Here is a 16,201-nt window from a genome sequence, read left to right on the forward strand (position 1 = left end):
AACATAAGTGACTCTTTTGGTAAATTTTTATACTTTTTTTGAAGCAGCTGCGCCTGATATTCTGTGAAGAGTGGACTCTATTTCGTCTGCCCTAGATGCATCATACTTGTTTTTCCTCTTCTTATTTGACCAATTCTGATCCAAATGATCAACTTTGAGGCAGATAGAATGCCTTTAGAAATCAATATTGAAAAAGAAAGGTTGAGAAAAAAAACCAAGTTGGATTGGAGACCTACCAACTTGGTTAGCGAGCTTAGAAAAATCTCTATATACGTTGATCTGCACATAGGTTGAAAAGCGGCATTGGGCAGGAATGTCACCCATGGTATAACATTTTCTGGGATGTCTTTTAGTTCTTCAAGTTTTCATATTCTATATTATATAATTTACTAGAAGACCAGTAAGTATCACCAATATAGGGGTTGCTGTGTTCAACTTCATTTCTAGACTGAAACAGGAATATCACATTGCCTTATGGCAATTCTGTCATTTGACACGAACCATGGATTGCCAAAAAAAAATTCTTTTTCTTCCTTGAGTAGATTTTTTTTCTGTTAGTCCCAACACCTTCCATGTGTTTTCTACCCATGGAATCATCAAATATGTCGTGGGTCATGGTCAGCTATAGCTCCTGTCAGAGCCCTTGTTTTGTTATGATTCCAGTATCTTGATTTACTATGGAATCATTAATTGCAAAATCAAAAGCATTCTTTGTTATTGTTAGAGTAGCCTTTAAGTTTATTTTTGTTTGGACCTTTTACCTCCTGTAATTCCTCTCCATTACCTGTGGTTTTTGCTCCACCTTCATTTCACCATCCAGGGAGACTACTTTGCATTACTCCTGTAATAGAGAAAGTTTAGTGAAGATTCATTTTTAAATTTATTTAATAAAGAAAAACGGAGGCAGGGAAATGCACTACATTTCAAGAAGTTACATCACGTCAATGTCATTAATAAAATAAATATAGGTAAGAAAAATATTTCAAAAGTAGATAGCCAAATTGAATTTAAATTTCCTTTTCTGTTCTCCGTTGTAACCACAAAGTAATTGGATTAGAAAAATCACATTCTGTTCTCCTTTATCTCTTAAAACGCTCATAATAATGTGGAAAACTAAAAGATATATGTTGATACATAGTAGCTTTGGTCAGATATAAGGATGATTGTATTGATTATATACATATGTTCATGTATGTATGTATGTCAGTTCAGACTTACATACACACACACATTTCTTGTGCTTAATAAAATAATCATTTCAAGTGCTTTGTAGAGAAAACCATCATCCTTGTATTTGATTGAAACACTATGCAGATTTAACTATATTAATCTGTTTCAGCAGATTTTATTTCATCTTCTCTTGCCATAGAGCAATGATCATAGGTGACAATATTGTTTCATATAACAGATTAAGTAATGATCATATGCATCATACTAAATACATTGTGGATCGAGTAATGATCAAAGGAAATAAACTGCAGATTGGTGGCTTCCCTAAATATTGTTTGGTTAATTGTTAACCAAATCTGATTAAGATTGTGACTCTTGGAGAGCAACATTTGGGAAACATTTGTGTCTATTGTGGAAGGTCATGTCATGAGCGGATGTGGCTTCATGTTGTGGAGACATGTCCTCCCATGACATGTCCTAAGAGATACATATTTATACATGCCGAAAATACCAAGAGAGGCATTGGAATTCATTAATGCTCTCTCATTTGGTGTCTGGTGATTCTAGACTTGAAGAAAAATCAAATACTCAGAATTATATTTATATTCCATTGTCATTGATGTACATATATCTTCAAGATCAAAGTCTGGTGATATTCTGCAAGTAATTAGAAGAGACTAGTTCATTGCAATTTGAAAATTAAAAGACATCTATCAGTCTGATAAGAAATTTAATGTGCATTCACATGGTAGCGGAGCCTTGTTAAGGAAGATCCAAATTAAATTGCAGTCACATTCCATTCTTCAAAATGTCAATCATGATCAGATTTGAGTATCATCTTGAAGGTGCAAACAACTTCACATTACGGAAGTTAAGAGTTATGAATACTAAAAGAGAATAAGTTAGATTCATTTGTGAAAGATAAGAAGATAGAACCTGAGCATGAACCAGAAAAATTGCAATGGATTGAGAATAACGAAAAAACCCATGAAATTAGTAGTAGATGCAGTTAGGGATCACATAGTGCCTATATTGACAAAATAGGAGATTGCATACCTTATGTTCAAATCCCCTGAAAACACATTTGAAATAAATAACACTAACAAAACCCTTGCACTAAAGAGTCAAATTAATCACATAAGCATGAACAAGGGAGAATCCATCAATGCATATTTCATGAGAATATTGAGCTGAGGGATCAATTGTCAATTGTTGGATATGAAATTGGTAGCAAAGAGTTAACACTAATACCCTTAGGTGGCCTACCAAATTCATGGGAGTCACTTGCTCAAGGATTAAGTGCAAGATCAAAACTTCCAAAATTTGATCAGTTAAGATCTGACTGCCTGCAAGAAGAAGCTGGACAGATTTCAAAAGGAAAAATCTATAGATGAGGATATTCATGTCTTAAACACTAACTCTCATAAGATAGGTAAGAAGAAGAATTTCAAAAGAAAAAGAAATTTTCATGGAAAGGGTTCATCTATGTAGTGGAAAGATCTTTCTGAAGTTCAGTGTTTTAGATGTGATCAATATGGACTCTATGTTGTCAAGTACCCTAACAGAACAAAGAAACAAACATCATTTGCTAAGGTTGGAAAAAAAAATACAAAAAGATGATTCTAAGAAATTTGTCTTCTACTTGGCATTATCAAATCATGTATCAAACAAATTCAATACTTAGGTGATTGATAGTGGGTCATCAAGGCACATCACATGATTCAGAAAACACCTAGACACTATGGTGGAAGAAACCAATGAAGAAGTAACTATTGGGGATGATTCTGCAGATCCATTAAAAAGTGTGAGAACTTGCACCATCGAATTGGAATTGTGTATCTCTATTCAATTGACTGATGTACTATATATACCTAGAATTAAGAGGAATCTAGTATCTATATCTTCACTAGAAGACAATGGATGTAGGGTCACCTTCATGAAAGTTTTGGCGTGACCAAAGAACTCTACATATAAAAAACCTAAAACCATAGGTATAAGGCAAGGATACCAATATAAACTTTGCACTAAGACAAAACAAGCCCGCATCCATGAGACTTCTAACTCAAATGAGATTTGGCATCGAAGGTTAGGACATATTCACTTTCCTGCCCAAACCTCCACACAAAAATTGGTAACAGGACTACCCAAATTAAATCAAACTCATAAAGGGGCATGCAAAGGGTGTGCCTTAGGGAAAAAACTAAGGGAACCTTTCAAAATAGTTTGAGAAGAACCAAAAATATATTAGAATTAGTCCACTTTGACTTATGTGGACACATGTTTGTTGACTCCATGGGAGCATTCCTATTGTATGTAATTTTTGTGGATGACTTCTCTAGAAAACTTGGATCTATTTCCTTAAGTGTCAAGAGTTAGAAGAAATCCTTAAAAATTTCAAAGGGTTCAAAGCCCTAATAGAAAACTCCTTCAGAAAGAAATTTAAAACACTAAGAATAGACAATGGGAAAGAAAACACCTCAGAAACCTTTGTTTTGTGTTAATCCTGGAATTAAGAGGGAGTTTACTGTACTATATAATCCTTAACAAAATGGGGTTGCTGAGAGGAAAAATAGAACTATTGTAGAGGCTGCCAAATCAATGATGTATGACCAAAACATAGAGACCTCATTTTGGACAGTAGCATCTAGAATAGCTATTTACATCCAAAGCAGATGTCCCCATTCACACTATGATAACAAAAGTTTTGGAGAGACTTTTATGGATATAAAACCTAACATAAGCCATATAAGGATATTTAGTTGTCCTGTTTATACCATGTGCCTAAAGAGAAGAGGTCAAAATTAGAGCCTTCTGGAAGGGAAGGAATTTTTGTACGCTATAGTGAAACCTCAAAAGCCTACATGATATACATACTTGAATAAAGACAAATAGAATTGATTAGAGATGTCATCTTTAGGAAGACATTGCCCTCAAAAGGGCAAAGAGCTCCAATGAGTTAGAAATTCAAGATTCGCCTAAAGACATGGAGGACCCTACTCTTGAGTTTTAGAGGGATTATTTAGAAGAAAACACAAATGAAAATTAAACTGCTTTTGAGAATCAGAGGGAGTATGAAGAGGAGAATAAAAAAATTAACAAGAAAAGACCACCTTGGGATAGAAAAATGATTGAGGAAGTTGAAAAATTTGCAGCACCCAATGGAACTTTTAGAGAATGTAAGAGGCCTAATAGATTGATAACTTATGTTGTTTTATTGAGCGAAATCATTAACTCAAAACCTACTAGTGTAAGAGAAGCTCTTAAGCATTGTCAGCCGATTGGATGGTCCCGGCGGTGTTTTGTAGCCGACAGAATGACTGTCGTCGGTGTTTTGTATTTTGTAGCCGACAGATAAATAGTTTGTAGCGGACATAATGTTTGTGACCGACGGACTCCTTCGGGAAGGTTCGGCGAATAGTATTTATATCCGGTCTGAGATCATTGTAAAGCATCATCTTCTATTACTCATCTTATGAAGCATAATGTATGTCTGGCATATGCGAATATAATTCTGCTATTCTGTTCCATTGTCTGTACGCGTTGATTTCTTTACTAGTACGGTTAACATTTGGCGCCATTTCCCTATGAACCTGGAATGTGGGAGGAATGAAGATTAATACCAAATCAGCTTAACAAGGATCAAAATAAGGTTAAAGGAAAAGATGGAATCCGTACTGCACAAGAACATTTAACTTTGGCACAACAGGCAGACCGCCGACGGAGATTCCAAAAGATTGCCGACAGAAGCAGGAGTGCGGAGGCATTGTTGGTGGAGACTCGACAACGGGTGGAATTGGTGGAAGAAGCATGGGAGGACTTTTTGAATTTATGTTCGCTGAGGGAAGATAATCTAGACGGAAGAGCATCGACTCGCACGGCTTAGAGTGCCGATGGAGCAAGAGCGTGGAGTGAACTCTTCGTCCGAGATATACTTCCGGAGGGGACGACTTCAGAAAACCCTTCTTCACCAAGGTTCACAGCAGTTGAGTCCGTCGGTGTGGGGTACCAGTCCGTCGGTGTAGAAGTGCAGTCCGCCGGTGTGGGAGTGCAGTCCACCAGTGTTGCAGGACCGAGCAACGCTTGTTTACAGACACCAATCGTGATGGCGTTACCAAAAGAGAAATTGCCGAAGTTTGATGGCGATGGTATAGCCGATCCTATCTAACGCTGTAAAACATGCGAAACGATCTGGAGGGCAAATGGCATAACTGATGAAGACGACTGGATGAGACAATTTTCAGCAACCCTACGGGGCGTGGCAATTGACTGGTTTACTAGTACAGATCCGCAAAAGCTGGATAGTTGGAATAATATTAAAAAAGAGTTTCTGGCCGAATTTCAACTGTTGCGGGACGATAATGAAATTGTAGCATAGATCTTCAATACCAAGCAAGGAAAGAACGAAACTGTCCGCGTTTACGCTAGGAAATTAAAAGATCTGATAAACAAAATGGAGAATAAGCCGGTGGATGGACTTTAGAAAAGGTGGTTCGTGGAAGGTCTACGCCCTAACCTGCGGAAGAAAATGAAAATTGTGCCGCCATTGTCATACACGAAAGCCTATAACAGAGCATTGAATCTCGAAAGTGAGCACAAAACAAAGAAGAAGAAGAAGAAGACTAGTTCCTCTAATTCTGATGACGACGAGCCTTCCGGCAAAGATAGCAATGACAATGAGGGTAGTAGCAAGAAGGTCCGCGCCGTACAGAAGGACATGATCCGCATGATGAAGGAATTTAAAAATATTCAGAAAGAGCCAAAAGGCAGTGAGTTGTGGTGCACGGACTGTAAGACCGACGGTCATACTAAAGGATTGTGTCCAAAGAACCAATTTTGTGACATTTGTTAGATCATGGGCCATTCGACAAAGGAGTGCCCCTTTAGCATGAAGACCAGAGGATCCCCGCAGGTGCTTCTTACGCAGGAGGCTTCCCTATCGAGTAGTAGCGGAAACATGAATACCATTGGTGCTACATCCGGAGGATACAGGAATAATCGGTGTGGACAGAACAATAACAAAAACAATAACAATAACAATAACAATATGAGCAGAAGTTGGATCTAGTATGGTGCAAATGGACGGCCGATTATTTAGTACCGCACATGTAACTTGTGGGGGCATTTTGCGCGGGAGTGTCCAACGGCGAATACACCTCAACTATTGTGCCAATGGTGCGGACCCGACCATCATGACGACTCAAAGTGTCCAAAATTCGGAGTGAACTTGATCACTGTCGGGGCGGAGGAAGAAGTTCTGGCAATTACATGGGAAACAAGCAAAAGAATACTCGAACCCCGCCGAAGAAAAGAGGAAATTTGCGGAAGCACGGGCGGAGGTTGGAAAAGTATCCCAAGCAGTAACACCTCCGGACACTGCGGGCACTTCAGCGAGGAATTCTGCAGAACAAAACATAATATGACAAATTTTACAAACGGAGGTGCGAGTAAAGGTAAATGATTTGCTTCTCACCAGTAGAGAGATCATTGGCAGTTGAGAGAGAGGCTACAGAGAAGCTAGCCGCCGACTTGGCCGACCAGCAGGCAGCATGGGCTGTAGAGTGGGTGGCACTACTAGCAGATATGGTAGCAGTGGTGCAGGAGAGGGACGTGGCTAGGCAAGGTACAGAAGCAGCTGTCTGAGATAAGGATGCGGCGGAGCACGAGATGCAGTTAGCTAGGAGGCAGGCTATGAATGCTGCACTTCTTTTAAAGGAGGCCGTCGAGGTTAATTCTCAGATTCAGATAGATCATTATCCGACCGGGTAAGAAACATGTCAGCGCCGACCACCTGTCGCGGATCAAAACAGGGGAACCAGCGGATGGTGTGAATGATGACTTCCCTGACGCGCAGCTGTTTTAGATTGGGGTATTGCTAGAATGGTACATGAGTATTGGCGAGTACCTGTCAACAGGACAGTTTCCCACTGGGATGTCACCAAATGATAGGCGCAAGTTGATAATCAAGAGTCGCACGTTTCAATTGATCAATGGATTGCTCTACAAAATGGGGCCGGATCATATTCTTCGGTGGTGTGTGTTGGAAGAGGAGATACCGTAGGTGTTAAAAGAAGCACATGAGGGTCCCGCTGACAGACATATGGGACCCGACACCACTGCCCGGAAGATATTGCTCGCAGGTCTCTGGTGGCCGATAGTGTACAATGACGTGCGGGAATGGGTCGTCGGATGTGACACTTGCCAACGGGCCGAGAAGCTGCTGAAGTGAGATTTCATGCCACTTAACCCCTCCCATGCGCAGGAACTTTTTGAGCGATGGGGATTAGATTTTATTGGACCACTGAGGGTGAGCAAGACTCGACGGTACCGGTACATCATTGTTGCAACGGAGTACCTGACCGAATGGGCGGATGCACGTGTGTTACCAGATAACTCGGCCGTTAGCACTGTGAAGTTTATTTATGAACAGATCATTACCAGGTATGGAATTCCGTTGCAATTAACAAGTGATAGGGGAGGACATTTTGTGAATCATGTTATTCGACTGCTCACCACCTAGTTCAAGATTTATCATTCATTGTCCAGTCCGTACTATCTAAGAGCAAACAGACAGGCTGAGGCTACTAATAAAATATTAGTATCCATCATCTACAAATCTTGCGCGGTTGAAGGTGCTGATTGGGAGGAAAACTTACCGGCCTTGTGGGCTTACCGCACGGCGTACAAGGTGACAACAGGACACACCATTCCAATTAATGTTTGGACAGGAAGCGGTAGTCCCAGCGGAATTTATGATCCCGAGTCTCTGAATAGCATTGGAAAACAAGCTGGGTGACGACGGAAGCTTACAAGAGTGGTTAAGTAATTTGAATAAGCTAGAGGAGAAGCGATTGCTGGCACAGTGGGTGATGGAAGTGGCACAGAACAGACGTAAGGTCTGGCATGATAAGCATCTGAAACGTAGCAGATTCCAGCCAGGACAGTTAGTATTGAAGTATGATGGTCGCAATGAAATCAAGTCGAGAAAATTTAAGGTGCAGTGGGTTGGACCATACCAGATTCGGGAGGTTGGCGACAATGGAGCAATCAAACTATCGATGTTGGATGGATAGGAGGTGCCTCAGTCAGTTAATGGATCTAAATTGAAAATATACCGTGCACGAAGGGTGTCGTCGTCGCCCAGTGCTCACATGAATCCTCTGTCATCATCATTAAAGGACTGCAAGGTGGCGACGCCAAATGGAGGTACCTTTGTAATTTATTTAAAAAAAAAAAAAAAAAAAAAAAAAAAAAGGTCGCAAGAGATTGCCTTGCGGGCAACTTTCCGCGGGAGACTGCCCGTGGGAGACTACCTTGCGGGTAACTCTCCGCAGGAGATTGCCTTGCGGGCAGCTCTCCGCGGGAGATTATCCGGCGGTATTTGTTGTAAAACAAAAGTCGTGGAGGTAGTAAATATAACACGAAGACGAAGAATCAAAACCCTTGTTTGGAAGGACCCTCTTTTTTAGCATCCAGATCCTGCAAATTTTTAATTTTTGCCATTCTTGCTTTCGAACAATCTGAGCTTTTGATTCATCTGGACTTCTCAAGGCAATCTTTCTGCTATCAAAGGGAAGAAAACCAAGGGAGGAAAGGGTCTTTGGTTGCGAAAAGTGGATAAATTTGATGTCACTATGAATTGCATGGGGAAAGGATGCCAGAGTTGCGTAGTGGAGTTCGCCAACCTCGACTGAAATCGAAACAGACTCAGAATTTGGTAAATTTGCCAGAAACCAATATTGATCAGGCCTTAGCAGAGCCGCTTCCTAACAGAGCGACCAGGCGAGCTGTAGGAAGAGGAAGGGGTTTGAATGTGCCTGTTGGTGGTGGTGGAAGACAGAGGATTGCTGGTAGGGGTAGAGGTGTTAGATCCACTAAACTAGAGGCACCAGTTGAAGTTTTACCTTTGGTTGGCCAAGCAAGAGCTGAACCTGATTTGAACGGAAGAGACGTGATCGCTTCACATTATTTCTCTTCAGTTGCGGAAGTCGGATTCCTTCCGTGGTTATCCGCTGTCTTACTTCTCCGCGAAAAGTTGGGTTGGTTACGGCATTGGCGGTGAGATTTTTTGTAACGGACGAAGGAAACACATATAAGGAGAAATAAGCCATTTTTACATGGAATCAGCAAGTAAGCGGAAGACGTGGAAAACTTAGGTAGCGGTTAATATGGAAAAGAATTCAAGAGTTTTGGCATCGAGGATTCGAGTTGCAGGTCCCTCGAGTTCTAGTAGTAAGAAGTAGAAGACCAAGGAGGAACTCACTTATCTCACCGTCCAGTTTGAGAGTCTTAGTGGGAGCAAATGCCGGAGGTGGTGGCAGGAGACCCCGGAGGCAGACCAAATTAAACAGATTTTGATGCGGGCACAGGTACATTGGGCCATCCAGCTTCCCATCTCCATCCGGTTGTTCGAATTAGTATTGCGCACCATGATAAAGACATATAGCGCCCGGAGCAGAACATTCATGTACAAGCAACAGCAGATGACGGTGTCCTTTAAACCTAGGGTAGAGTTTTCGACATCCCTAGCCCAGATGGTAAGAAAGTGGAGATCAAGAACCATAAACTCTCACGAGAATGGAAGGAGCATTGTATAGATCTAGTATGCTGGGATCTTACACCCGTGGAGAGGGATGCAGCGGTTCAGGGGTCAAAGTGTAGAGGGCTTCGCAGGGACTTTATTCGGGAGGGTCACTGGCGGTGCATCATGGACGTCATCAAGAGCAGGTTGACAGGTGCCACTCGAGCTTCAGATATAGCATTGCCGCAAGTTGTGTTTATGAATGGTATCATGTAGGGAGTGGTATATGATTGGGCCTCAGTCCTAGCTGACAGGATGGGGGAAATTATGACCCTTCAGCAACGAACATTTTTTATGCCGCACCATGCCAATGGGCTGTTTCTGGAGGCTGCAACTAGCCAGATTCCACTGGATGATTTTGAGGCTCCTCCAAGGGGCAAGTTGGCAGACAGAGAGCCTTCCATATTCTATTGGCGACACTTGGATCCAGAAGGATCAACAGCAGGCCACAAGAAAGTACTCCGTGGACTGGATGCTTCCGGAGAGATAGATAGCGGACGGGAGCGCACTTCGGTGAGTGACGGGGCTGAGTCTGTGGAAGAAGAGGAGAGCACTTCGGCAGAAGTTGGCGGTGAGGCAGCGGGTAGTGGGCCCACATTCTTTACCCCTCAGTTGTCAACTTTGGCGCACTTGACTACCTTTCCGACAGTCATTCCTCCGTTTGGCCAGCGCCATGCCTCGGTCCTCATGACTCCTCCAGCGGAGGCAGACGTCCCACGGATAATGGCGGAGATGGTCCCACGGACAGCAACAGAAGTTCTCCCACAGATAGTGAGAGATGTTGTCTCGCAGACAGTCGCCGAGATATTTTCGACGTTTGTAGCGGAGGTGATTCTAGTTGTACCAGCAGAGCAAGTCTCACAACCAGATGTTACCGTCGTAGTCTCGCAGAGAGCACAGTTGCCATTGCCGGAGCCTGAGCCTCAGGTTCGGTTGGATATCATTGATTGTGATGCAGTTGTCACTGTTTCATCATCTTTTTTAGCAGAGGCTAAGTCAGCCCAGCTAGTACAGGAGGAGAACATGGAGCTCGCGCAGTCAGACCAACCGGAGGTGATGGATAGAGCTAGTGTGTTTTTGAGGTAGCAGTTCCGACTCACTCCTGCCAATCGGGGTCCGTCCATTTAGTCTCCTAAGCGTTCAGGAACATCACCAGCAGTACCAGAGCCTCAGCTTCAGGAGGAAGGAATGCCACATGCCTTGGTTGTGTCGACAGTAGAGGAGGTGACACCGGATGTGGGCATGGCTCCTGCTGATGAGTAGGAGCATAGTGATGCGGAATGGTCATTGGAGGACTTCGCCAAGGAGGATTACGGGTCGGACGAGGATAGGTGCACGGACTACCTCAAGACTATGAAGTCTGCGTTGAAGAAGGGACACGAGGTGGCAATTTAGGCTCTAACTCGGCGGAGGGAGTGGCATTTGATCAGAGCATATATCCGTGGGATCTGTCCCCGACGATTTCAGACTTGTTTTGTAGACAGGGGTTGGTCGGCGGTGGAGACAGCTGAGAAGTTGGCAGATTGGGCTACTGAGCCGGAGTTGAGGCCCAGTGACACCCCTTTGATGAAGTTGGCACATGAGATTGTGGCATTGTACAAGGATGTTTACTATGTTCGTCGGCGTGCAGAGGTGGACAGGGTTGCAGCAGAGAGATCATTGGTAGCTGAGAGAGAGGCTAGAGAGAAGCTAGCCGTCGACTTGGCCGACCAGTAGGCAGCATGGGCCGCAGAGCGGGCGACACTACTGGCAGATATGGCAGCAGTGGTGCAGGAGAGGGACGTGGCTAGGCAAGGTACAAAAGCGACTGTCCGAGATAAGGATGCGGCGGAGCACGAGATGCAGTTAGCTATGAGGCAGGCTATGGATGCTGCACTTCTTGTAAAGGAGGCCGTCGAGGTTAATTCTCAGATTTAGATAGATCTCCGCATCAAAACAGAGCAGGTGTATGAGTTGCATCGCCAGCAGCACTCTTCTGGGACACCCCCTTCTCTCTAGTATTTCTTTTGTTGTCTATAAATTGTCTCCTAATTTTGTTAGTCATCAGGAGACGACTGTTCTTTTTGGGGGGATGGTGTTAGCCGACTGGATGGTCCCAGTGGTGTTTCTGTAGCCGACGGAATGACTGTCGTCGGTGTTTTGTATTTTGTAGCCGATAGGTAAATAGTTCGTAGCGGACATAATGTTTGTGGCCGACGGACTCCTTTGGGAAGGTTCGGCGGATAGTATTTATATCCCGTCTGGGATCATTGTAAAGCATCATCTTTTATTACTCATCTTATGAAGCATAATGTATGTCTGGCATATGCGAATATAATTCTACTATTCTGTTCCATTGTCTGTACGCGTTGATTTCTTTACCAGTACGGTAAACAAGCATCAAGTATGGAAAGATGCCATGATAGAGGAGTATCAATCCATTTTGAACAATGGTGTATGGGATATAGTACCTAGACCAAAAGAGAAATTTGTTGTCTCTTCCAAATGGCTCTTCAAAATCAAACATGCTGTAGATGGCAATATAGAGAAACACAATATACATTTTGTTGCTAGAGGGTTCTCGAAAGGAAGGCATTGATTACGAGGAGACATTTTACCCTGTTGCCTGATATACTTCTGTTACAGAAGTCATAGCTATTACACTAGCTAAAGGCTAGAAGATTCACTAGGTGGATATGAAAACTACATTCTTGAATGAGATTGTGGAAGGAGAAGTCTATATAGAACAACTTGAAGGTTTTTTTATTCATAATGCAGCCGCACATGAATGCAAATTGAAAAAAGCCCCATACGGAGTTAAACAGGCTCCTCGAGCCTAGTATGAAAGGATCAACAACTATCTTATGGGACTAGGGTTTACAAAAAATGATGTAGACTCTATTTTAAAATTATTAAAGGTGATATGTCAATACTATTCCTAAATGTTGATGATTTGCTAATTATAGGAGAAGATCACCTTATTGTCTAATGTAAGAAGGAATTGGCCTCATAATTCAACATGAAGGACTTGGGCATTTTACACTACTTTCATGGTTTTGATGTCTGGTAGAAACCTGATGGTATTCTTTTGAATCAAGGAAAATACACTAATAATATCTTGAAGAGTTTTGGTATGTTCAATTGTAGATTGATGTCTACACCCATGGAAACCAACATATATAATTTGTAAGAGGCAGCAACAAAATCTAGAGTTACAGATCTTACACTTACAGATAAATAATTGGATCACTGATGTACCTGGTTAACACTCAACTAGATATTTTCTATGCAGTGAATGCTTTGAGCCAGTTGATGTGTAAACACGAGAGATATACCTCATTGTTGCAAAACATATATTGAGGTACCTTCAAGGTACCATTCGATATGGTCTCAAATATGGAAAAGTTGAACTAGATCTACATGGATACTTTGATTCAGATTGGGTCGAGAGTGTAATTGATTGGAAAAGCACATCAGGATGTTGTTTCAGTTTGGGATCAGCTATGATTTCTTGGATGAGAAAGAATCAGTTTTCGACAGCACAAAGTTTGAAAGAAGCCAAATACATTGCAGCCTCAATGGGAGCAAGAGAAGTAGTATGGCTTCGAAAGTTGATTTTGGGACTATTTGGTGAGCCCCTAAAACCTACTACTATCCACTGTGATAATCACAGTAGTATTAATTTCTTAGTGAATCCAGTGTTCCATGATCGATCAAAGCATATAGAGATTCCTGACTAGTATGTGAGAGATATAGTAGACATGAACGTTATCTAGTTGGAGTATATTAGTATAAGCGGTCAAACAATAGACATTCTCTCCAATCCTCTCTCCAGAGTTAAAGTTGAGCACTTTAAGAAGAAACTTGGTATGGTTGAAATGTAATTTATTGAGACTAATTCTCAAAGTTGTTTATTTGTACTAATATTCAAAAGATGTTTAATGTGTAAACTCTTCTTTCATATGTGTGACTCTATGACTTATGGGCCCCTTATGTATATTACTAAAGATGACGATCTTTCAGATAATAGACACTTGTATCTAACATTGTAAAATGATGACTTTACAATGTTCACTATCATGATGAATATCACATGACTTGATATTTGTAGACATGTCATGATTGTTAGTATCTCTTAGACATTTTGATAGATATCATGAGACGTGATATCAAATGTAGATCATTATGTTCCTGGTGAGATAATCATGGTGGATATTACGTAACGTAATATCTGTAGATATACCATGACTTGTTATGGTAGACATCACGAGACTTGATGTCAGTGCACATACCATTACTTGGATATATGAAGAATGTCATGTGACTTGATGTTCTTTATATCCTTTGATATCACAAGTTAGGTGATATATACTTGATTATCTTCCCCAGCTAAGAGGGAGTGATGATACATATAAGCTTCGGTGAGATATAAGGATGATAGTTTACACACACACACACACACACACACATACATGTATGTATGTCAATTTACAATTTGAACTGACATACATACACACATACACATCTCTTGTGCTCAATAAAATAATCATTTCAAATGCTTTGTAGAGAAAACCATCATCCTTGTATTTGATTGAAACACTAGGCAGATCCAAGTGTATTAATCTGTTTTAGCTGATTCTTTTTCATCTTCTCTTGCCATAGATTGACAAATGATCATAGGTGGCAATATTGATTCATATAGCAGATAAAGCAATGATAGAATGCATCGTACTAAACACATTGTGGATGGAGTGATGATCAAAGGAAATAAACTGCAGATTGGCAGCTTCCCTAAATATAATTCAGTTAATTGTTAGTTAAACCCTACAAGAATTGGGACTCTTGGAGAGCAACGTTTGGGAAACATTGTGTCTATTGTGGAAGGCCATTTCATGAGCGGAGATGGCTCCATGTTGTGGAGATGTCCTCTCATGACATGTCCTATGAGATACATATTTATACATGGTGAAAATACCAAAAGAAGCATAGAAATTTAATAATGCTCTCTCATTTGGTGTTTGGTGATTCCAGACTTGAAGAAAAATCAAATACACAGAATTATATTTATATTCCATTGTCACTGATATGCATATTTCTTCAAGAACAAATTCGTATCATATCCTGCAAGTAATAAGAAGAGACTAGTGCATTGCAATCTGAAAATTAAAAGACATCAATTAGTCTGAAAAGAAATCTAATTTACATTCCCAATATACCTCTGACCCTTGATTCTTCTCTCCCAAAGAGTATACAAAAATGCATTCCCACAGAAACATGTGTATGACAATCTAGTTTTACTGTTTCCATATGTAGATAGTGGTAGGACAGTTTCACGAATTCATGCCGTGGATAAACATAAATGTGATTTTCATGTTTGCCTTATTTGCTATTTTCTGAATAAATTCTATTGTTTATATTTTATACCATGTTCGCCATTTCCTTTGCTGTTTCTTCATTTCCAGGAAGCCTTGGAAATTGCATTCCTAAAGGCATTTATGTTATAGAAATTCTACATAATTTTGCATTTTCCTATAAAAAGAATTCCTATAATTTACCTTTATTAATTGGCATCCCTTTACTATGCATCTACTGATGTTGACATGCTCTGATGGTTTGGCAGTATTATTCATAATGTATGACAATAGTTTTGAAGTTTTGAGGTTGCTTTGGCAACGATATGTTTATTAGTCGTTTTTACATTTGGAGGCTTTTGGAACTCATTATTTCTCATTATTTCAGCTTGTAAGATCGCTTCTAATACTAGATTTTTGTTGCTTCTATATAGGTATGCCTTTTCTTTATGACTATTTTCCTTAATCTATATCTGCAGTATCTTGGGTGAAAAGTGCTTGTAGTAAGTTGAAATCTTGAGTGACACTGAAGCAAATTTAGTTGCCAATACATGCTTTTTTTTTCCATAGAAATTTCTGAAGGAAAAATTAGCTAGTGTTGATAGAGAAGAATAATAGTGACATTTTTGGCTTTATCTGGCAGCAATTGGTGTTGTATGAGACATCATCATCAGAACTAGATATCATCAGGGATATCTCACGCACTTTTCCATCCCATGTATTCTTTCAACAGAGACATGGGCCTGGCCAAAGGTCTTTGTATAATGTTTTGAAGGCTTATTCTGTGTATGATAGAGAAGTGGGCTATGTCCAGGTGTGCATGGCCTTGGAGCAGGATGAATTGTATATACTTTTTTGGATTTGACTTTCAATATTGTTAACATGTTTCAGACACAGTTCCCTGGTATAATTGACTTAATGAATCATGCAGGGAATGGGATTTCTGGCAGGTCTACTTCTTCTTTATATGAGTGAGGAGGATGCATTTTGGTTGATGGTTGCTTTGTTGAAAGGTGCTGTTAATGCGCCAATGGAAGGTCTATATTTGGTAATGGAACTCCTCTCTATAACAGTTGCTATCTTTAGTTGACACACCTAACTCGCATAATATTTTCTATCGTAG

The 16,201-nt window shown here is 40.8% G+C and overlaps 1 protein-coding gene across 6 annotated transcripts in view; it reads left to right on the forward strand.

Moving 5' to 3' along the window:
- LOC149565586 (uncharacterized) overlaps positions 1–16,201 on the forward strand; it is a 233,695-nt gene that overhangs the window by 97,834 nt on the left and 119,660 nt on the right. For all 6 annotated transcript variants that reach the window (XM_089819104.1, XM_089819109.1, XM_089819105.1 and 3 more), the window contains 2 exons: positions 15,722–15,892; positions 16,010–16,126. In XM_089819104.1, the coding sequence (XP_089675230.1) occupies positions 15,722–15,892; positions 16,010–16,126 (288 nt within the window). The remainder of the gene's footprint in view (positions 1–15,721; positions 15,893–16,009; positions 16,127–16,201) is intronic.

This window comes from Cupressus sempervirens, chromosome 3 (assembly GCF_028749045.1).
Source record: "Cupressus sempervirens isolate cs-2001-9-10 chromosome 3, ASM2874904v1, whole genome shotgun sequence".
In the NCBI taxonomy this organism is placed as follows: domain Eukaryota; kingdom Viridiplantae; phylum Streptophyta; class Pinopsida; order Cupressales; family Cupressaceae; genus Cupressus; species Cupressus sempervirens.